This window comes from Netta rufina (genome assembly GCF_964035555.1).
Source record: "Netta rufina genome assembly, chromosome: 10".
Classification (NCBI taxonomy): domain Eukaryota; kingdom Metazoa; phylum Chordata; class Aves; order Anseriformes; family Anatidae; genus Netta; species Netta rufina.
In genome coordinates this window covers 7,082,971-7,107,420 of record NC_140133.1, presented here as the reverse complement: position 1 = coordinate 7,107,420, position 24,450 = coordinate 7,082,971, and the positions used below count along the sequence as shown (strand labels likewise).

General features: G+C 37.3%; 1 protein-coding gene across 1 annotated transcript in view; it reads left to right on the top strand.

The window, feature by feature from the left end:
- IARS1 (isoleucyl-tRNA synthetase 1) overlaps positions 1-24,450 on the top strand; it is a 101,857-nt gene that overhangs the window by 24,259 nt on the left and 53,148 nt on the right. Inside the window, exons 10-15 of the mRNA XM_084292524.1 lie at positions 2,016-2,076; positions 3,601-3,696; positions 8,151-8,273; positions 9,380-9,471; positions 14,446-14,544; positions 24,154-24,280. Of these exons, the coding sequence (XP_084148650.1) occupies positions 2,016-2,076; positions 3,601-3,696; positions 8,151-8,273; positions 9,380-9,471; positions 14,446-14,544; positions 24,154-24,280 (598 nt within the window). The remainder of the gene's footprint in view (positions 1-2,015; positions 2,077-3,600; positions 3,697-8,150; positions 8,274-9,379; positions 9,472-14,445; positions 14,545-24,153; positions 24,281-24,450) is intronic.

Sequence of the window (24,450 nt, the reverse complement as noted above, 5' to 3'; positions counted from 1 at the left end):
TACAGTCTTCTCCAACTGATGTTTTTTTTGTCATACTACAATTCTTTACGTTATGTAATAAATCAGTTGTCTCAAACATGAAATGAGAGACAAGAGGTAGCTGGTAGTTGAATGGATCTTCTTAAGATTTAAATCTAAAAAGTATGTAAATTCATGGAAATGAGCTTTTCCTTTTTCTACTTTTTTTTCCTCACTTTTTTTTTTTTTTCTTCTAGTTCCCTTTTAAATTTTCAAGCAGTTAGGTCCTCAAGGGAGAGAGAGATTCATGACACTTGCTCCATACCAGGTGGCAGGCTGAGGTCGTGGAATAATCTTATACTGAAAATTTTCTGTATCTGAACTTTCTATATCTGAATATCCCCAGCTTTTCTTTCAAACCCGACTTGGCTGCTTTTCTTCCCTTTTTCCTCTCAGATGCAGTTAGTGTTTCTTGTGAGAGAAAATTGGAGTAAATCTCCTGATGTAGCAAGTAGTCTCCTTATGTCTCCTTTATGTAGCAGTGGTGAATGTGAAATGGTTGATGAACATTTTCCTCCCTTTGTGTAATGTTTTAGCCTATTTGCATATTAAACTCTTAATTTCTTTATATTATTTTACAGCACCTCAGCCTTGTTTCCTTTTTGATTATAGATTTCTGATCCGTTGAGAGAGAAAGATTACTATGGTGGTTTTAATCTAGCCTCTGTTATGCCAGTATAACGTAGGTTACAAAAAGGCAGGTAAAATTTTCAGCCTGAAGTTCAGGACTTCGATAAAATATTTTAGAAATCAAAAGGGAAAATAAGGAATGTGATCCACAACCCTTTGCTTTAATTTACTTAAGTAAATAAATTTTAAGTGGGAATTTCACTGTTTTTTTAAGCAGTTCCAGAGCTTGATGTTCTGTCTGAGCATTCTCACATCTTCGTGGCTGAGTGCTGGGATGCTATTCTCTCATCTGATCCTGATTAAGCACCTCAAACATTCCTAAGGCTGTTTGTAATATAAAATGCTGAAACCATCCGTGAAGCCGTGGCTTAAAATAGAAATCTCCCCTTTTCCTAGTGGATATTGCATATGCCAAGCTGAGGAGTCATGCTCTTTAACTTGGCATTAAATATTGATTGAGTTTCTTTTTTGTACCATGGAACAGCTTTCAAGCTGTTTCCCACTTTCAATTAGCCAAAGCTTGCATAGTTTGACCATTGTTTGGAAGATGTGGATGTAAATTAGGAAGAGTATAGGGAAAGATCACAGCTGTGACACATCTGGAGAGGTAACCCATCTATTAGATGAAGTTGTGTTTTAACTCGACTTTTTCCTGAAATGGAAGATGTAAAGCCCTTTCAGGAGAGTTGTGGTCGGCGAATCGCAATCCAATTACCATTTTTGCCATCTGTAGCCAGAAGCCTGAAGAGGGCCAGATCCACAGGCTGTATCTCTGTCTTGCATTTCCTGTCTGGCTTGGTTCCCCAGTCAGTCCTGTCTGTATTGGATCTTTTGAGATGCCTCTGGGGAGCTTAGATGCCTAATTTTAGAATAAGGAATAAAGCATCTGAGCTATAAACACTGTAATGTTCAGGATCGTAATCTTCTGCACATAAAACTTGTAGACGTTTTGGATCAGTGCTTATTTAGTTCTGTTTGAACACACTGAGCTATAGTTCTTTGTTGTTATCAACATAAAATTTGTTTTATCCAGAAGCTCCTTGCCCATAGGTTTATCAGAAATAAGTTGTTATTAATGTTTAATTTCTATGTTAATTTACAATGGTTGCCCGATTGGAAGAGCATCGGGAAGGAGTGTACCTGTTCTCTGTTAGCTGAGATGCATTAAGATGTGTTTTTTGTGTAAGCTCAAGTTGTCAAAGAGATCTAGAAATGGGAAGCAAACTATTTAGAAGAAACTTTCCTTACTTTATGGTGTCGAAATCTGATAGGGACTGGGAGAAAAGGAGATAGGAAAAACAGCACTGGTGCTAGCTGAGTAATTTTCAAGTTGTTAAATCTGTGTTCATTTAAGTCTTTCTCCTCAGGTTTCCTGGCATTACACTTAAAGGCAAAAAATATAAACCACTCTTTGAATATTTCATTCAGGTAAGTAGGATGAACAAGTTCAGTATTTGACATAGTACGCAAAGACAAAAGTCAAAATGTTTATATTCCTTGTTTATATTATATTTTATATTTGATAAAATCTTGTCTTCTAATAAGAAAAGCTGCATTTTATTAAAGTAGTTTAAAATCTTAGTGAAAGGTTGAAAAAGAGAAGGCTGTTTTCTATATTTTCTCCTAAAGTTTTAAATATAACCAGAGTAAGAATTCACTGGTAAATAGTGGTATGGCTTCAGATTGCAGCAAAACTCTATGTAGTTGTTATTGCTCTCAACTTTTCAACTGGAGAGTTTGTCTGCTTTTAAATTCCACAGATTTTGTATTCCTAAGAAAATGATTGTAGATAACAGTTGCAGATATAATGGTTTCTGCTGAACAATTAAAAACCTTTGGTAAGATAACTATTACTATATGTGGCCTTTGTGGGTGTCCATTTGTGCACCTTTTACGTGCTCTGTAAGTCTACTGTAGTTAACAATACTGTGGACTGTAGTAGAATATATAGTAATAAGAAATAGGGTGGAGAACTGATGTGTTTAAAAAAGAAGAGAAAACCTAACCATATTTCTTATTAAAAATTGGTTAAATTTTTCAAAGAGTTGAAATGGATTACAGTACTGCTGGACAAGCAGCTGTTAATTTGGGCAAGGGATTCAGTCATATCTGACTACCATCTGTTTTTGAAGCATGTGCTGAAGTCAGCACAAAGCTGAGGAAATGTCTGTAGGTAGCAGGACCTGTTACTTCTAGAGAAAGGACAAACACCTAGTGGAATCTGATAAACTACGACGGGAGTAAAGGTTAGAATGGATAAATTATTTTGAGTCCTGCTGTACTTCTTAAGGAGCAGATTGGCATACACCAATTTTTCTTAGAATGAATGTCTTATCTTAAAATATCCCCCTTCAGAACATGCCAAATATAATATTTTGTAACACATCTAATTCAGCTGTAACTATCTGCAGTACTGTTTTTAACCACTTTTACATTAAGGAATAGGAAATAGATCTGTATTTTTTGTTATTTACACACTGATCGCTAATTTTTCTTGAGTTCTCTTGAATTGCTGGAGGAAATAGAATGTATTACTATAAAAACAAAGGTTTTTTAAATATTTAGAAGGTAGAGTGGGCATATAAAAATGGAAGACAACTCCTGTATAATTAATGCCTGTAGCTGTCTTGATTGTATCCTCACTTACAAGAGTGTACTGATTTGTATTCTGTTAAGCACAGACCTGTGTGAAGATCTGTGGCTTGAAGATTAATTGACTGTTAGGTTCTTCTTGAGAGGTCTTAGATTTAATCACAGTTGATACTGTTTAAATGAAGTGTCTAGATGTTTTAGGTATGGGAAATGGATACATAATGTCAGGAATGTCATATTTTAAAGTGCGTCATTTATTTCTGATGCAGTTGTTGATTCTAGAGTATAACCAGTAGCTCTTCCATGTTCTTAATAATTCTGTTTTTCTGTATATATGAAAAGCATATTTTTGTTTTACAGTGCAAAGATAAAGGTGCCTTTACTGTGTTAGTAGACAGTTATGTGAAGGAGGAGGAAGGCACAGGTGTTGTCCATCAGGCCCCCTATTTTGGTGCTGTAAGTATAACTTATGGATCTTTTATGTCCACTTTGTTCCAACACACATTGTTTGGCTTTCCAGCTACTGTTGACTGTCAGGGTGACTATGAAATTAAACAGTCATCCCTTTTGCTACTCACAAATATAAGAAGCATCATATCTAGTGAATTCTTGCATACACTAGTCACACTTGTTTGCTAGATTGGGGATTTTAGATGTCTAATGGTTATTGTTGAGGTATGTGAAGTGAATTTGCCACCTTATCTTCCAAGTGTTGTTGATCTTAGCTTTTCCAAAAGTCTAAATTTACAGCCTCAAGAACAAATGATCTGGTGCACTGGTAAGTGATACATTTGGGATGGTAGCTGCAGTTCTGCTCAACATGCTGCCTTTCTTCAGTGTTTCCATTTTGTTACTTGTGCATTTGGAGGGCCTGAAAAAATGCTTCCAGTGCTTTTGTTCTGAGGCTTTATCCCTTAGCGTGAAGGGATTTTGTTGCACTCTATTTTTTTGTCTAATAAGAAACATTATTCTTCTTTGTTTCAGTCATTCCTTGCAAAGCTTAAGAGGGATAATTTTTCATGAATTTCATCAGTTCAATTTTTAGACACATGAATTAACTGCACTAGTTCAGACTCATTGTCCTTTTTGTATAGTGTCCTGTCTTCAGCCATTATCCAAAGATGCCCTCAAAAAACTTGTAATAGAGCTGCCAATGTCTAGCAATTAGCAGTCCCTGAACTGCAATCTCTATCATCGTTTCCAGAAACCATTGGCATTAATAACAGACCTCTTTGTATTCATGTGAAATATCCCATCTTTTCTCGTCTTTTTTTGCTGCATCTGTTGTGGTGTTCTGTTTGTCTTGTAAAGATGAACATTGATGTGAAAAGATGTCCTGGCTTAAGACAACTGTGACATCTTTTTTTTTAAAAAAAAAAAAAAAAAAAAAGTGTGTAGTATTTTACTCGTTAATGAAGAAATTCATGGTGACTGATAGGGTGTCTTAAGGAGTTTAAAGCGTATGACATTTTCTAAACCTCAGATATTCCCCTATCGCTGAGCATTGCAGGGAGTTAACTGAGGGATAAAGGACCAGTCCTGGCTTTGAATCAGGAACTCTTGCTGTAGGACATGGAATAAGGGAAGAGTAAAGGCTACTAACAGAGAAGGAACTCTGGAAGAAGCTTTCCATTGACTGCTGGAATGTCCTGTTGTGTATTTTCTAGTTGCTGGAAACAGCTTGTTGGAAAGGCTGCCCAGCCAGTTAGAGCAAGGATTATCTGCCATCTTCTGTTTGATTCTGTTATAAGCACACAAAGACTTGTGTAAACACCAAAGGGGGAAAAATTTTTTCTGTCTCTCCTGGGAAGTCAGCAATTGCCTTTTTAAAACCAGAGTTTTTGAAAACATGACAGTATGTTAAATGCATTACGAAGGAAAAAATGCATAGAGTATTTGTGGGAGGAAAAAGTACACTAAGATCACAAACAAAACTTTGCATGCGGTAGCTGTGGAGCACCTAGACTTTATAATGAATGATATGGACCTGGGTTAACTGGATATGCTACCATTGGAAGGAAAAGAGCACATTTGTTTAGAAGTGTTGTCTTGGTTCTTCTGTTCCTTTCCTAAGTGATAAGTAAGTTTTTCTGATAAATAGTGGTTGAAAGTAAGGCCTTTTTATTCTTCTTACTAGTAGACAATCTGATAATAGCTTAGAAATATATCCTTCTCCAACAACATTTTAAATTAAAAATTCACCTTTAGTTCCAGGATATGTAGTTTTATTGTCTTGTCTGATGTTTTTGCCAAATACAAGCTGTGATGCAGTATGAGAAAGCACTTACTTTGGTTCAAAAGAAATCAAAATGAAAGCTCATGCAGCAAGACAAACCTGCATAAAAACTTTTTAAATCCATTGTACCTCCAGATTAACGTGACATTAAAATTGAGCTGTTCAGACGTTTCATTATTTCATCAACTTAAAAGTTTTAGGTGCAGTTTAGCTTGCTTGCAAACCCTGTAATTCCAGCACCTGCTTGGCATGAATCATAGATGTTTCATAGATACATTGCTGTTGCATATTCTTTTCAATGCATTACAAAAGTACACTTGTTTTTTGTGTAAGTGGTGCTACAGGTAAACCTTTTGACTTCAGTTTTTTGTTAGCTTTTTTCAAGTTCCAGGTAGAAAAGCTTTGAGTTATTCTTACCAATGAGTTTTTAATAGCTTCTGTTTTGTTCATTTTGACTTTCGTTTGTAATCTTTGAAGAGATCTAGTCATGGCAGGCATTTAAGGAAAAAAAACAAACAGCACTATGACCTCAGTCCTGGAAAGAATTGAAATTTGTTTTAGTTTTCCAGTGGGGTTTAGCACTTGTGGATTTCTACATGTGCCTGAATATATTCCTGGATTGTGGTCACTGAAGCAAGTCTCCGTTAAATTGAATGAATGGCAGGTCAGTCTGTAGGGCTTTTGTATTCAAGTTCAAGTTTTTCAAAAGAAAGGAAACCCTTGATATATCACTGGCTGCTTCAGTGATGTAAACCAAACTGAACCACATCTTGACCTATAGGTCCTGCGAAGTGGAAGGTTTGTTAGTACGTTTTAGCTAGGTTGTCAGTGTGCCAGGCTTTGATGTACTCAGTGCTGGCTGCTGCTTCAAAGCCTTTTACAGTTCGTTGCCAAATTGTGGTTGACGTTAGTTCTGTCATCTGGCCTACATATTAACACTGCGGTCTGCTTGCTGTATCTCAGAAAGAACAGCTGATGAAAGGTCAACTGAGAACGGGCTTGTCTCAGTTAATCTATTGACCAAAGTAGCTGGTAGACCAAAGAGAGGCTGAATAACTGTGGTGGCTGTCCACAGCAGCTGAGAAGGAGAGGCTGTGGTATATGGAGCAACTGAGTGCTGTAACTGAAGTGGGTTTTTGTTCCTGCATGTAAGACATCGGCACTTGAAGCCAGCTTCACAATTGCTATCGACGAGTTTCAGTGTGCCCTTTAAAATATTGTCTGGGTCAACAGACCTGGCTTGAGGGAGCTGGTAGGAGCTAGTGGGTAGTGTAGAAGATGTAGGAGAAAGTTCCTCTCTGGAGGCTGGAAATCCTGCTTTGTCACTCCAAAGGCCAGCTCACTGGTATGGGTTACATCTAGGGAAGGGTAGTGCAGCTGGCTGTGAAACACTTATGGCTAATGCTCAGCTGAACACTTGCTTCAGATATCATCTCCTTGCTCAAGGTGGACTAATTGCTTTAGAGTGCAACTCTTTTGAGAGCTGCTGTGTGCTTGTTTCCCCAAAGGTAAATGAGCTCTAAGCAAAGAGGAGGCTAACAGTTCAGCTACAGCTGGTTTAGACAGACAGGATCACTGCAGGTTCCATTTCATGCCACAATAAAACCTACAATTTTTTGCCCTTAAATTAGTGTTTTTCTCCCTGTTTCGTCAGAGCAGTAATACAGGAACCTGTAAGGCACAAAAGCAACCTGCCTGGATGCAGGCTTAGACAGGACCTTGCTCTTTGGGGGAAGTAAAGTGGTTCTGCAAGTGTGTTGAGAGATTGATCTGCAACTGTCCCCATCTCCCTTCCTTTACAACCCCCCAGTAATGTGATTTTTACCTTCAGGGCAAAAAATCAGGTAATCTGGAATAATGATTGGTTAAGACATGCCTTTACTTTGGCTTCAAAATTGAAAGCAAAATCTGAACTGTCCTGTTCCCCTAGTAATTTTGGTTTGCTCTTTGCTTTTAGAGCATACCACGTTTTTTTAGCATGCATGAAAACTTTGAATTGACCCACTTTGAATTGACCCTCTTGTCCTTATTTTTTTTTTCCTTACTGCTACTGTAAATTAAAGAATTAAACAGAGGCTGGCCAGAAAAATAAAATGTGGTGTTGTCCATATGTAATTCTTGTTCAGTATCATTGCCTACAACCAACAAAAATTGGGAACTACCGATTTAAAACCTTTAGATTAAGACATTTGAAGTTGGGATTTCTCATCTGTACTTCCAGAATTAAACTGATTAAAACAACTTGCTGTCTAAAAATGCCATACAGGCTTGTGTGTTAACAGTAACAAGTCTCTGTTGGCTGGTACAAGAGCATGACTGTTTTTCAGATTTTCTATGCAATAATAACCTGAAGCCATTGAATATTTGTATGTATGTATGTGTACATGCAAACATTCGTGTATGTGCACAGAAGCATGTACACGTATGCCTTTAATAGGTGAAGTAGAGAAATGCATGTACTTGACAGAAAAAATAATTTCTATGATAAATAAAAGTACAACTTTGTAAAATAACATACTCTCTTAGGTATATTTTGGTGTAGTAAAGCTTGAATATTCTGTTCTTGTCCAGTCATCACATTTCTTATTTTGTATTTATTTTTTCAGGAGTGGATATTATAATGGATATTTTAGACTTCTGTAACTTGTATCTACTGCACTTGTATCTTTTGTAGGATGATTACAGAGTGTGTGTGGATTTTAATATAATTCAGAAAGATTCAGTGCCAGTTTGTCCTGTTGATGCATCAGGATGCTTCACAGCTGAAGTGACTGACTTTGCTGGACAGTATGTGAAGGTCAGTGGTATTGGAGAAAGAAAATTGCTACTTTATTTAAGATAAAATTTATATGTAGAAGTGTTCTTTTCTGTTGCTGATTAGCTGAGAAGAGAACTGGGAGAGAAATCTGATCATTTTCCCCACTTGGAGGACACATTACAACATGAATTTACTTGCCAATAAATGCAAGAGAATCCATGTGAAAGTAGCTCCAAAGTAACTCCAGATTGGTCCAGACAAATCTTAAAATAAGTGCCTCTTAATTTCTATGTACTCAGTAAACAATCTGTTTTTCACTCAGGGTTTCCCACTGCTACAATTTGATAGCTTGTTCCTATGAACACAATTTACAGGTAAAAGGCTTAAAAACTTGTATTGTATTTGAACTCAAACAGCTGTCGTTGCTTCCTGCTGTATATTGAGTCACATTAGGGAACACTGGAGACTACATTCTTATTGCCTTCTTGCTGATGATAGGAATCTGAACTTAAGGCTCTTGGAAAATATTCTTAGGGTCCTGAATCCCTTTTTAGCTTGTGAATACTGCAATATCAAAAACCTTTTGTATACATTTTTTTCCTTTCTTAATCTCAGTTTGACAGCATTTGTCCAGTAGATTGTCTTTAACTCTAACATCTTTCAGTCCCAGTTTAGAATGTAAATCCTGCCTAGTTAGGTGTAACAGAAGATGCTTCAACTTCTGTAACGGTCACATTGAGGAATGAAGTCTAAATATTAGGTAAGAGGCACTGTGATCTGCTGCACAATCAGACAACTTAAAATATTTTATAGTGTGAGTTCTGGTGTGTGTCAGTGTTACAGAATAAAAATGAATTTTGTACCATTTAGTGTATGTGGAAGCAAGGTTAAGGGTAATACGGGACTGGTGCTATCTACCAGGATTTGGGGAGCAAATAACTTCTTGAATTTAGTGTTTCACAGTGCCTCTTCAATAAATACACGGATTCTGTGCAAGGTTTTTTTTTTTTTTTTTTTTCCCACTTTTGTATGTGTAGATACTGGATTATTTGTAGGGGTCTTTTTTGTTTGGAATTGAATTCTATGGTAGCTTACTGAAATAGTGAAATTTGTTACCCAAGGAAAACTTTGTTCTGTCTTTCTAGGATGCAGATAAGAACATCATTAAATTACTGAAGGAGAAAGGCAGACTGGTTCACAGCAGTAGTTATAAACACAGCTATCCTTTCTGCTGGAGGTAAGGAGAGAAGTGTGCATGGCTTTAAGATTGCGGGCTGTGACTGAATAGTTTCTTCAGGTTTGCTTCCTTTCCCATCCTCCCTTAACCTGCTGAAATATTTTTTTCAACATGATTAAAAGTAAAAGGGATCAAGAGTACTGAATCAGAGGGGCTGCAGTTTTGCTTTCATAGTCAATTAAATGGGATTTCTTTTCCGTAAGTCTCAGGAATCTTAGTGCTGAAAATTGTTTTCAGCTAAGATTTTACCTTTTTTTTTTTTTTTTTTTTTTTTTTTTTAAATTTGAGTTTGAACTTGTTCTTCAGAGTTGCATGTTGCTAGTTGGTTCAGCATAGTGGCTTGTCACCAGCCGTCCTTGTCAGATTGGGAATTCTTTGCAGATGTTGAAGGGGAACTGTGTGCAAGTCTCCATGGGCACTCAGAATAATAAACAAACAAAAATATTCAGAGGAGAGAAATGAAGGCTAGGCAAATTTAATCTAGAAATGAAGCATGTTTTTATTAGTATCCACTCTGGCTTTAACTGCGTTTTTGAAGAAGAGTAACTATCATTGTTAGTACTTCTTATTGCTTTCATCTTCTATTGAGACAAAAATGTCTATCTGGTGATTGCTGATTTGACTTTTATGCGGGTGGTTTTTCCTTACAAAATAGCTTTTCCCAGTTTGCCCCACTAGATATTAATAATGATTTGCTAAGGAGTAGTTGCTTGACATTGTTCAGTGTCCTGAAAATTGCTCTTGTAATTGTTGTCAAAATTGAGATATACAAAAAAAGACTCAATAGTGTCAATTATTTAAAAAAAAAAAAAAAAAAAGACACCTCCAAAGTCTTTTATTAGGAATATTTTATTAAACTATTTTTTTAAAAGGTGAGACACACTTTAAAAAAATAATAAATAAAATCTGATTTCAGATTTGAAGCCACTTGGAACATCTTTAGTCATATCTGATGTGTACAGCACCGGTACTGAAATGGTTGTGAATCAAAGCTTTTCTCTGTGTCTTGCTCTAACGCTACTAGGTGAGGTGTTTTAGCAGTGTGCATTTATCTTTCAACTACAGCAAGAATAACCTTTACTTGCCATTGAATAGCATGACTGCCTTGTTCCTGACTAGGAGCTAGCTGAGGGAGGAAGGGGAATTACTCTGTGGTATGTCCTTTGTGAATAGGGACAGTTTTTGATAAATGGCAGCCAAAAACAAGCAGCACTTTTAGTTTCTTTATGTAGTAACTCAAATATATAGTCATGCCCTTTGGAGACAAGCTAGTAGTGCAGAAGTGCTGATTCTGTAGAACATACTTAGGCTTGCCACACTGTTGACATTTTTGTTGATTGATGATAAGTTGCAGGCAGCACCTAGCAGCAAATTATCTGGTGGGAAGAGCAGAATAACGGAATCTACTTGAAAAACTCATTTCACTGCCATCAGAAATCAACCCATAATTGGAATATGCTAAAAGCAGAAGAGTAGTTTTTGACTTCGAACATAGTTACAAGTTATTTTGATTAAAGTAAAAGAACTTTGAAATTGGGACCTTCTACTTAATGTACTATTTATTGCTCTTGCTTTTCCCTGGAACCAGGCAGTTTTTGAGTACTGAATGTTATTTCCTCTTTTTACACATCAAATTAGGGTCCTTCTCCTTATTGTTTTGTTGTAAGATATGTAGTAATCTTCTGTCAACTAACATTGAAACTTTAGAGGAAAACCATGACACTGGTAAATACACAGTAGACAACTTCCAGCTAAAATTCCTCTTACTGGAATTGCTGCAAATGGAAATCACTGGCAAAATCTGCTTTGTGGACATGTGAGATCTTGACAGCCTGAATGCTTATCTGGTCTAGATAGCAGTTTAGCAACTCGGGAAGGTAGCAAAGGTAACAAGCTGAAGCATCTGTCCATTGTAACTGCTGTGTGCCAGCCTGTTAGGAGGCAATATTGGGAAGCTCTGTCACAGGCAGATGCAGAGCTTTGTCTTTTTAAGCCAGACAAAGCAAAGCCAAGAAGCGGTCAGTTATGTGTGATTTGCTTCCTAAATTGCAAAAAAAATATAGTCCAAAACAGGTATGAGAAATTACTGGGTGTGTATAGTGCACACAAAAAAAAATGCTCTCAGATCTTTTCATCTACAAAGATTTCAGAGAGCTAATTTTGTGCCACTGCTAAGGAACAGGCATCTTGCTCAGGTACCATGCCACCTCTGATAAAATTCTAAAGGACACACTCCTATGCAAGCACACTACCACTGGCATTCCCTGAAGGATGTGCTGGTCCTGGGTATCAGAACTCATCTCTGCATGTGATGGGGTGATGCTGTGAGACTGGGTAGGTGACTCTGTCACGCTTTGGCGTGTACTGTGAAGTTCCTTGTCATAGCAAGAGACTGAATATTCTTATGTTGCCAAAATAAGGTGTTCTTGTCATGTTTTATCTGCTCTCAACTCGTGTCCTTGGTGTGGTGCTTTCCACTGTTTAATCATCCCAGCATTTTGCCTGAACCTACTGTCTCCATTTAAATATTTACTTGTTCAACATCAGCTCAATTTTACCATAAGATACTTAAGATACATAGATCCATTGATGTAAGTATTCTTTGAAGACTACAGGAAAGGTTAGGTGCAGCTACCTCCAGAAGTGAGTGGTGTCCCTGCCTGTGGCAGGGGGATTGGATCTAGATGATCTTGGATTTTCCAACCCAAGCCATTCTATGATTACGTGCAAACGTTAGCTACAGTACAAAGTTTTATTTGTGGGATTCTCTCTGAATTTTGTGAGTAGCACTATTATGTTGAGAGGCAGGGGGTGGAAGGTAACGTGGAAAAGGGGATTTTATGTTTTAAATTGATTTTCTTCACTGCAATTGTGGCATTTTTGCCTTCTATTTTGAGCTTGTACTGTCAGTAAATTGACTCCATCAATCTTGGTCCTTTGTGAGGTACTGAAAAATTACAGATCTGAAGTTGGAGCCAAAGGACAGTGTTATGGAAGCACTAGGAGTGGTTGTACTAAATCAGACCAAACAGCCATGCATCTCCATAGACTGCATGACATTGTCCAGAAGTGAATGTGTAGGAGGGAATATGAAAACAAGCAAGTGTTCTGCACAGTACTGCCTTGGCTGCCAACCATTTCCAGATAACGTATTCCCTGAGCCAGCTTCACCAGCATAACTGACTCTTGAGCAGGGTGGTCACGTTTGTGCTTTGCCCTTTTCTTCTTCGTTTTTTTTTTTTTTTTTTTTACTCAGTTTGCTCATTCTTTGATACATGAATATACATCTATATGCGTATATACGTATGTAATTTTAATTAGGACTGAGAAGGTGTAGCAGATGTAGTTCAACTATCATACTACGTAGGGGAATCAGTTCTGGTCTTCAGGAGGACCTATTTGTCTTCCTTAAGCTGACCTAGCTTATTTAAGAATGGGGAAAGAAAATAACCGTAAGTTCAGACTGAAGAATGTTTAGGCAGAAAGGAATTTTTTCGGCACCCATCTCTGCTTGAAGGTCTGGCTGAGTCTTTTTTTCCCTTGTCTTGTATTGATGGAAAACAGCCCAGTAATGGGCATTTCTCAGCCACTTTTGCTGTAAAGAATTCAGTCCGTTTTCCTCAACTGTCACCAGTCACGTGGGGCAGACCTGTATAAAATATTACTGGTTGGGCAGTTTTTCAGTGTGTATGTGTATATATATAAATATACACTTAACTCCCTGTCGAGGCACTGCTTGGCTGTACAGCTACAAGAATGAACATATTTAGGGAAACTGCCACCTGCCCTTTTCTCACTACCTTTCATGTAGGTGGCAGCAGTTCTCTCCAGGTGCTTTGGAACGGTTATCAAGTATTAGAAACTCAATGTTAGGTTGAAAGCCTGGGCAATGTTTACATTTTCATCTGCTTGCCTCTGATACTGATTGGGTACCAGTTATTGTTCCAGCAGTCTCTTTACACTTCAAGACTCAGAAACTGTTCTCAGGTCTTGCTCTTGTTTCCAGTAGTTCAGAATCTGGTATGTGATGGCAATTTGTTTTTCAGCACATCTGAAACAAGATGCTCAGAACTGAAATACTTTTGGAGTACCTTGTAGCTTTCAGTGTGCTTTATTTTCACTATGGGCTTGCTGCTGTAGGAGGAGTTACCTATTCTCTTTTTTAGGTTTTAGGACTCTTAAGTTAAGAAGTGAAACTTTGTGGCTTAGAATGTTTGCATTTGAGCACAGCATTCCTGTTTCCAAATAATCCCAAGTTTTCAATCTGCTCCCACTCCATGCTGGTTTTGTATGAATTGTCTTAAATGCTGAAGTAAGGAATATATTAAGATGTCTTTGACTTAAAGCTTTTATATGTTTATCTGGATATTTCTTTCTCCTCCTGGAATGGGACGTTCATCTAGTTAACCCTGGGTACTGCTGGTCCATCTTTGACTTTACTATTTTATTAAATACAAATTGAAAGAAGATGATAAAATAATTTCTGGATTTTTAGGTTGGAGATACTGATGTAAAAAAATATAGAATGAGCTCACCTGGAAGCCTTAAATGACTCACTTTAAAATTAAGCAAAGTTCATATTTTTGTCCTGCAAAGGAACACACATTGAAAATTCAAGTATAGTTTGTTATTACGATTCTCTTGCTATGAAAATTCCTTAAATTGCTGGGTGAGGGATTTATTTAGTTTTTAGCAGTTTATTTTAAAATAGTAGCCTGTGTGAGTGTAACAGTTTGTATTTAAACAGAACAAAAAGTCCCCCTCCCAAGCAAAAAAAAACCCACCCCACCCACAACAAAACAACCTCTGGTACTGTGATAATATATCAGGAAGTACAATGAATTCTGTCTGTGCAGAGAAAACGGTCCCGCATAGAATTGCATAAAACTGCATTTTAAGGTGTACTTTATAAAAAAAATGTGTTTTTTTTTTTTTTAATGTGTTTTCCCTTCTTCCATCACCTTCCCTCTGCAGGTCAGATACTCCATTAATATACAAAGCTGTGCCGAGCTGGTTTGTAAGAGTAGAGCACATGGTGGAGAAGCTACTGGAGAATAACGCACAATGTTACTGGTAATGTCTCCTGCATGTTTTTTTTTTTTTTTTCCTTTACAAGGAGGGATCTCTACAAAGCAATTTCTTGCTGTTGCTGTGCTAACTTCACATCATATTTCCATTCTGTCTTTGAGGCAGTGCTACTGGAATGGCACTGGTAACCATAGTGTTTTATCTTAGGTTTCACAAACAGTCCTCCAACTGGTAGAGCAATGGGACAGTGTTCCTGGCATGAACAGATAACGTACTTAATTGCACGTCAACCTTGTGCATGAACATGTTTGCACCTTCTTCCTTTCTTGTGTCTGAGAAGGCATTCTTTGCTTGCATAGAGTTCCATGAGAAATACATTTCAGGGTGCAGTTAAGGTTGAGTGCAATCTAACAGTGAAGTTAGATTCGTAAAGTTTACAGTGAATTATGTTATGGGATTGTTAAAAGTATCCTCAAATTGTGTGATACAATGCTAAGAAATTCAGCATGAGAGAAATTGCAAAGGAAATCTTCAACCTGAGGAAGCATGAAACTATATAGCTAAGCCTCCCAGACAAGATCCATTAGAGAAGAATTTAGACAGCTAATTTCTGGGTATTTATTGTTGCAAAGTAAATTAATTCATAGATAAAGTATTTTTCTTCTCATCTAGTTATTACAGGGAAAACGGATACTTTGTCACAGGTGCTTTTGAAGGGGAAACCAAGTCAACAATAATAACAAAAAGTGCAAAAAAAACAAAACAAAACAAAAAAAACAACAAACACAAACGCCCTATTTTGTGAAGTAACTGCAAGTAAATCCAGTGTTTCAGAGGTTTAAATAAAAATGGCCTGAGAATGCCAAAAATTAAATCTCTCTTTAGAAGGAATGTGAAAAAATATAGGCAAAAAAAAAAAAAAAAGGTAAGCTTTAAATAATAACCTAAATACATTACCAAATTAGCAGTAAGAGGGAGCTATTAGAGACGGTAGCCATTTTGAGTCTGTTATAGACTTCTGGTGTGTAAAAGTATCCTATCCTCTCTACCTCCATAACCTTCAGTTTTCATCCCCTCTTATAACTAACCACTGCTTGGAAAGCTGAGACTAGATGGGGAAAATGTGGAAGCTAAAACCTCATTCAGCTGTACTGTGTTCCATTTCGGTTGTTCAGTCTTTGCAGAAGAGGACTTCAGGAAAAAGTGGGGTTCTACCAGAGTGCCTTTGCTTAGCAAATGAAATTGGTGTTAAAGGTGACTCAACTTTCAGGTGAAACAGAACAATTACAGCTTAGGCTGCGTTTCTTCATGGACAGTAGTTAGCAATTAAATTCTCCATGAGCAGCTTTTGCATAACTGCTTACGTGGTACAAGCAGTGTAAATGTTGAAATATGAGGTTAGTGATCCATGATAGAGACAGCCCAAAAATGCTGCAGTGTTGGCTTGCTAATAAGCACATGCCCAGTCTCGGTATGTAAGATGATTTTGTGGATTAGTAAGTGTTGCTTTCTGTTTTCCATAACAGAACATACTGTGATCCTTCTTTTGGGGAAAAATAAACTGGAGAGGGGGTGAAAGTGTTTGTTCTTAGCTTTAATTAGCTTTCTCAAGATGCTTTTACTGTTTTGATGACTGACAGTAGACCTGCATGCTTAATTTTCACATGAACATAGGAAAAATGTAATGATCTTATTATGAAAAGGAAGTATTTAGCTGAGATAGTTTTGTTTCTGAAGAAGCAAAACTTCACGAAGAAACTGATCACCTCTACACATCCAGGAGACATAAGAGCTAGTACAATGTTTGAACCCTACTTCGTGTATGTATTTGTGCTCTAAGTATTGTCTTATGGACATGTTGGGTGGTGGGGATACAAGTGAGAGGTGCTGTTGGGTGGGAACACCAGTGATTGTCTGAATTGGCAGTATTCAGTGTGCTTGGAATTAAAGTATCACTTGGTCTTCTAGGCACTTGTTGAGTCTCAGCATAATTCCATAATAGTGTATGAAACAGATTCCTCAGAGTTTCTGTTGAAACAGTATGGTCTCAGAGACTGTGAGAATCTTTTTGTAGGGGAATATGGCCATGAGTAGTGACCTTAGTATGACTAAGTTATTTTTAAAATCATAGTAATGCATATTTTCAGCATGTGTTTTCATTGTAACTAGTTTGAGTTCTCAATGGCTTTCACTCCATAAAGATGGCTTAAAATCCAGTTTTTTAAGAGAAAAGGTCATTACTTTTAAGGATTACTTCCTGTGTCCTTCACTAATGTCCGTTTGGTTTGGGGTGTAACTTCTTAAGTCAGCATTGACACTGCTAGTGTTCTTCACTATTGGTTTGTTAAAATGCTGGGGACTCCATCCTTCCCCAAACCTACTTTTATGCTTTTGAAGAGACCTGAGCTCTTAAAGTGTCACAAGAATAATACCTAGCTTCTCAAAAAATATATATTTTTGGATTCTCTGGGGTTTAACATGTCCTGAAAATGAGAAAATTGGGATAAATGCTTTTCAGACTATATTAACCTTTGCAAAATGAGTTTGACTGCATTGCTTTTTTTATTACTATTAATGACTGAGAAGTTTATTGTCCCTTAAGAATAGCTGCACTCTTTATAGGTATCCTTTTTGATGGAAATAGATTAAACATAGTTGGACAAACTTTGCAACCTGATTGTATTTCTAATTAGTTTTTTAATGAAATAGCCTACTAATTAAGCTGTAGTCACTCAAAATCTATGAAAGCCTGCAATTGTATCTTCACTTTTCTAGCTTAACTGTAGCTTACACGAATGATTATGGGAGTAACGTGACAGCATTTTTTCAGATCAGAAAGTAACTAAAACCCCTTTCAGTTCTCCCAGCCTTACTGTGGTCAGTGCGAGAAGGTACGGACTGGAAATTGCTGAAAACATGGCACAGAAGCACTAAGTAGGGATGGTGTTTCAGTCTTTATCTGAAGATCCCTTACTGAATTTTCTCTTTATTACAGAATTGGTAAAATAGTAACAATAATAATTTTAAAAAGTGATCTTGTATTCAGATAGCCTACTACTGTGGTACTTGAGCTAAGGAAGAGAGAATCTGTCTGTGGTACCATTCGGAGCTGTCAGGCCTTGGTTTTCTGGTATGTCAATAAGAAGAGTTAGGTGCAGCACCAAGGCAGGGTCCCTGGTGTAAGTACTTTGCATTTAGCCTTAGTTGTTTGTTAGAAATGTGGTAAAGATTTGTTGAAAGAATTATGATTTGTTGTAATTTCCTACATAACTGCTGACAAGCAACTAAAGCATGCCACCGTAGATTCTGTCATAGGATGAATTGCTGTGATCAGAGTTCAAAGCTGGTATAAGTTGCAGATTCATAAATTAGAGTAAAGAGTAACTTAATTTAGAAACATAAGTTAGAAACATAGTAGCTCACACTTCAGGCAGTGTACTGTTCTCATACCCTTACAGGTTGACAGAAGAGGTTCTAAATATTTTGTACTTTGTATTGGAATTTCAGCCTTGAACTCTTTTTAAAAAAATAACTCCCTCAAAGTTAGGAGTTCTGCTTCAGTAACTTTGGAAATAATTACTTCTAACTGTTGACTAGTTTTTAGCATTAGTGACTATTGCGCAGTTCTGACATTGTTTATGCAAGATTTACAGCACTTAATATAGTGGAAAAATGAGCATCAGTGGACGGAAAGCAGATGTGACAGACTTCAAAGAAGCCAAGCCTTTTGTTCCTGCATCATCTTGGCACTGAAAAATCCAAACATTGTAATGGAGTGTGATATATTGGTTCTTAGAGATATTCTTTTTTGATTTTTAAGAACAATTTAAGTGATTAATGAAAATACTATTCTTTATAGTATACACATGCAAGCAGACCTTTTAGCTGGAAGTTAATATTTTGTTTTAGAAGTGTGACTTCTGCAGGCTTCCTGCTGTTCCTGTATGAGCACCCAGGAACCAGTGTCTTCACATGCTTCAGCCAAGTACATTCTCTTTCAAGGCTTTTGATACGACCTTTCTGGTCTTTGGCCATTCTTATTTGCTGAACAGAAGACTGTCTCCAGCCTTTTAAAATGCATGAGTTATTCACAAATTATGCCTATCTTGTATCCTAAACCCTGTCTGGTAGGCAGTGCAGAAGGTGGGTGTAGGGCCAGTTCAGCAGTGGAAAGTTAATGTTTCTTCTACTAATCTTGTTTATTTTCATGCAGATGACAAATCTGGCTCTGTAGCAGGAGCAACAGAATTTAAATTATAATGGAATTGCAGGATAATTTAGGAAAATGAGTTAGTCCCTTGTTTTCTCCATTTTTTTTCTTTTTTAAAGATGTTTATTAGGGTATTTTCTTTCCTATTCTAATGTAAATAAATGATTTCCATTTCAACTGTTTTAAACGCATCTTATGTGTAAAGGTTTTCTTGTATTTTTTCCTTAATATCATCATTTCATTGTCACTGTTCATTTTGAATCATCAACTGCACTTAAGAAAATGTGAATCCAAATGAAGTCTTTTGTAGTAGTGAGAGCAAAGTGTATAGCAATGTGTGGTCACTAGGTGGCAGCGTATCCCGAGCTAAAACACAAGCAAACATCACTGCCTACAGACAGATGTAGGAAAAAAAATTGCTGCAGGGTTAGCCTCATCTCATGTTTGTCTAATTTAGAACAGCATAAGTCAGAAGGTTTTATTAGTGGCTGTTATCAGACATAGTTGAGGATTGTGAGTGAATTTTAAGGCTTGTTCCAAGTGATGTTGATAGCTTGTGTTCTGCTGTGCCCTAATTTTGCTGCTTCCACTCCAAGCCTCATAAGCAGAGAGAGTTTTTGTCATGAATACAGCCTCTTTTCAGTCCCAATGAATGGTCATCAAAAGCTCGTTGTTGATGAAGTTATTGCTGGAGTCCAAGACTCCAAACATCAGTTCACTCTGCAGTTGCTCTTCAGCAACTGGAAAATCCACCTGCACGTGCCATGTTAAATGCAGGTAGATTTGTGTTTACAAGCTGGTAATGCCATATAAAATACTTGGTAACCATGACCATGAGCATGATCCAAGGGAAACAGCAGCAAGAAGAACCACAGCAAAAGCTTCGTTCCTCACTGGCTTCACAATGCAAGGGGCTGCCTTCGGAGGTGAGAGGAAGAATTTTAATAGCAATTAAAAGTCTGGGTCATACTAATGAAATGTATCGGGATTTTTTAAGATGTAAATGTATCATGCAAGTGGAGGTTATGACTTGAGTTAATCCTGGCTTGTCAGGCAGCTGTATGCTGCTGACAGCGTGCTTATGATGCAGTCTGCAGCAGCATTGCAGTCTCACGCTAAAGTGTTTGTTGCTATGGGAACCAGGATAAAAGAGCGAAGAAAAACATTGCTATAGCAAAATGATTGAAAGTGCTATTAATTTAGCAAATATAAGCAGTATATAAGCAGAAAAATCTTTTAGACTGATGGAAGCAACCTTAACTTGTGTGGGGTATGTGGTTGTGCACATTATGATGAGCTATCCTGACCTGGGCAGGAGAGAGTGTTTGCTGCAGTGGAAACCGTGTGCTTTGCAAGCAGCTGACCTTTTCTCTCTCCTCCCCTTTCCTCCTTTTCTCCTCCCCTATCCAGGGGAGTTTTAATTAGGTCCATGATACAGTATTGGCACTAATTAAAGTGTCAAAAGGGCACGAATAGCTGTCTGTTTTGTCTCCTCAAAGTAAAAACCATTAAAAATCAATTTGAGGTCATGTTGAAGGAGACTTATTATTAGAGCAAATTAACATAATGGAATCTAAGAGTTGTGGTCTTGTAAAGAGCAGTTAACATGTATAAAGAAAAGCAAAAACAGGTATTGTGTGTTATGGTTTTAAAGAAATCTATACATATTTGGTTAAATAACCTAGGATAATTACTTAATCAGACTTGTTTTTGCTGGTTTAACTCAGTTATCTACTGGAAGATTGAACTCCTCCTTTCCAAACATGTAACTGGTTCTTGATTTCCTGAGTTTGTTAAAGTTACCAAGTTGTCAAATGAGAGGATAATTTTGGGACCACGTTCTCAGAACAAAATACAGCAAATGCTGGCTGCTAGCCTGTTACTAGATTTCCTAATTCTTGCTATTTTTTGTTTATCAGTCTGACTTTATGGGTCATTTTTTTTTTTTCAAATAATTTATGAGCTGCGAGCTTCCTCTAATTATTAATTATGAAGTAAATCTTACCCAGTATGTAAAGTTTTTTTTTTTTTTTGAAGAATGCCATGAGTTAAATTAGCTGATGAGAGGAGCAATGGAGATTGAGGAAAAAATTAGTATCTCTCAAAGAGCTTTTAATGGTAAAGCATATAACACTTCTGCTCTGGTAATATTTAACAGCTGTTTATTTCAGTAATATTACTTTGTGATCATGTTCCTGAATCCTATGACTAGTGCAAGGTGAGCCAACTCAAAGCATCATGCAGAGCACATCTGATCTTTGAAATGGGTAAGAATTACTCTTCTCTATTCTGAATTGTTACGAAGAGACTTCAAAATACACGCCCAGAAAAGGAACAGATGTCTCATACCTTTTAATAACTTTCCTTCTGGATTATGTAATAATTTAGATTTCTTACATCCTGCCTGTTTCTCTTGGCAAGAAGAATCAAAAAGTAAATAGAGAAATCTTAATTCATGCCATTCCTCTGGTATTAATTGGTGATGAGCAGTCACTGGACCAGCAGCTGCGGTACCTTGCTGTTAGCCACAAACATTCATGCTCTGGGATCGAAGAGATATGCCCTAATCTGCAATTTTCAGATCTGTGCCAACTTGCTTTGTGACATGGATGGTCTGTAGCGCATAGACTTTGCAGGCAAGGAGAATGGTTTCTGTTGTGGTAGGCTAATACATTTTATTAAAGGACTGGATTTTCTTTGGTCTTTGTAGTCTTTTTTTGTTTGTTACATAGAATCTTGACACTAAGAAAATGAGTAGCTGCCTAGAAAGGTTAGGGGAGTTCATTGTTCACTCATAGTGATGCATGAATTTAGCAAAACCTCAGATCCGCTTCAAAAATGAGAGCAAACAATCAAAAATAAATGTATGTCCAAATCTCAGGCAGATTCGTAATTGCCATCGTGTCTAATTTGTTCAGCCAGAGTTTTGTTGTTGGAGTAACAAGAGAAATCGAAGCAAGTTGAAACTGGTTACTTTCATTCAAGATCTGATTTATAGTTTGACAAATCAATATTTATCTCTTGGTGTTGTGAAGATCGGTTCTATGAACTTTTCAACTGCTGCAGTGTCTGCTTCTTGAAGTTTATTTAGTGCACTATCCTGGATGCCAAGGAAGTAGAAATAGCTATTATCCCACACTATTCTGAAGGCATAAATTGAGAGCTTCACAACCTGCTGAGGCAGCAGTCTCCTTAACCTTGCTAAATGTTTGAGAAGGAAGTAGGAAATCTTATCAGTGTCATTTTGCAGAGAAATTGGAAGGTCAAAACCAACACAAATTGTGGGCCAGTTGGGAAATAAAAAAAAAAAAAAAAAAAGTTTCTAAAAGTTTCTGACAGCACAGGGGCTGTAGTGGGAATCCTTTAGAAGCGAAATCACTGCTTTGATTTCTGTTGCAGACTTGTAGAAATGTTTGATGCTGGAGCTTGACTTGTTTTGAGGTCTGAATGTGTTCAGTGCCATTAGCAGTGGGTTGCTCTGCATGGACTGTAGCACTTGTCACCTTGCTTGTCATACCAAGCCACATTCAAGTGGAGTCACCAGCTTAAAACTGAAATTTACGCCTTTCAACTGAAGGGGGCTTGTGACAGATACCTGGTTAAATATGGAAGAAGTGTATCGATATATGGCAAGGAGCTTCTTTATGTCTCTGTGTTGGAAAGTAGGACTATTTATGTGGGTGGCCTTTTGTTTTTCTTTTTTGTAATTCTTAAAGCATCTAAATATCTGTGCTGCGAGGACAGCTTGGATGCACAGAGGTCTGTGTTTGTACTTGAGCGAATTGTGCAGCTGGTTACTTTCAGGGGACTGTTTTATCTTCTGGGCTTAGGTACATGTATGTGATTTAACACAGTCCAAAATTTCTTGCAAGCTAAGGGCCAGCATCAGTAATGATTCTGTGATAACGGTTTTATCACGGTCTCATCAAAGTCACAACTCTGTTCACAGTGTACTTGGGAATTCAGATGGAAGAATTAACTGGGGACTGTAAGGAAGACCGTGTGCTGACAAATTAATGGCAGTACAGAGTAGTCTCTGTGTGAGGCCAAGTTTATTCAGATACAGCATGGGAGTGAAGCGTCTGTGTGATGGGCAGAACAAGTTGTTTTAAGTAAGGCATTTTTTGAGGGACAAGCTCCAAATATGCTTGAGACACAGGTTCTTTACGTTTTATTTAATGGTTGTCTGTACTGTATCTCTAAAGTGGCAACAAATCACGGTCACAAACATGATTTGTAGTAGATGAAGTGGTTTGTGTCTTATGTTCCACTAAAAACTGGCAGCAGGGGCAGACAATTTTACCTAAAGAGGTAAATTACGTGTTTTCTTAGCTCAGAGAGAGTAAGAGGTCACACCACGTACATTTTTTTGATTAACGTCCACTTTGGGGATAAAATTAATTTTTCATGCGTGTTTTGAGGAGGCAGAGTTGAAACTTTTAGCATTTTAATGTCATTGGGGGATTGTTTCAGCCTCTAGCTATGTTAAATGGGACTAATAATTTCAGCTAATCAGTGTCTAACAACTTCTGAAACATGGAAACTAGTTTAGGAGTGATGTGAAGAGAAGTTTTCCACATTAGTGGAATGTTAGGCAAATGCTAATGATCTTCGTACAGTTAGTTTCCACTGGTGTTTGGAGAGAGGGTCCCTTAAGGTCAGCACAAAAAAGTTACTGGTAATGAGTGCTACCCTAAAACAAATGGAGAGCTTGTGTACGCTTCTGAATTTCTGAGCAGGTATATGGATATTGTGAAATGTTAGCCTCTGAGTTTGTTTAAAAACTTTTTGTATCACATTTTTCTTTCGGAGAAGATAAAAGAAGGTAACTCTGCAGTCGGAAATAAATCTAGAAATAACTAGTGAAGTTACAGAACTTCAGAATGGTACTTAATTGAGTCTTATCAAAGTAGTTTTTATCCACCTTAGACAATGTTGACATCAAGAGGTCTTTGGACCTTCACATGGTAACATCATGGGTGAAACTTAAGAGATGGTAGCATTCATTTCCATCTGTAGCTCTTGCTGAGGGATGCTCACACTTGTTTCATAAATCTGCTGCTGCTGGGCAAACTTCTGCCTTAGTGTGAGCATGTGAATCCATTCTTTAATTTTTCCTACAAAGGATTATTTCATCTTTGGTTGTTACTCTTGGGGCTGATCTGTGGAAGAAAAAAAATATATATTCTTCAACAAATTATTTGCTAGAGAGCCAAGTGCTTCAAACAGAAAAAGGTGGAAGAGACCATATATTTTCTGTAATGTGGCTGCTCCCTTCTTTAGACTAATCTCTGGGTCTCCGAATGCATCTCATTAGTTGGGAAAGGGCCCTTCTATTTACAATTAACTTGTTTTGTGGATGAGATCAAACAGAAACATTCTTATTAGTTTCCTGTTAGATTGAATGCAGTGATAAAAGAATACTTTTCTTATTTTTGGAACAGGGTTCCAGATTTTGTGAGGGAGAAGCGTTTTGGGAACTGGCTTAAAGATGCACGTGATTGGGCTATATCTAGAAACCGGTACTGGGGAACGCCCATCCCATTGTGGGTCAGTGATGATTTTGAAGAGGTAAGAAACTGAAAGTTTTGGTTGACAGAAAAATCTCTGTATTATATGTATGCTTATATTGATGGACTGTTACATTTTTGGCTGCTGCAGTCGTAAGTCTTATTATATCTTAATGGTATGCGAGTATCTATAGTAGGTGATAAAAATATGCATGTGTTCATGCATTTCCA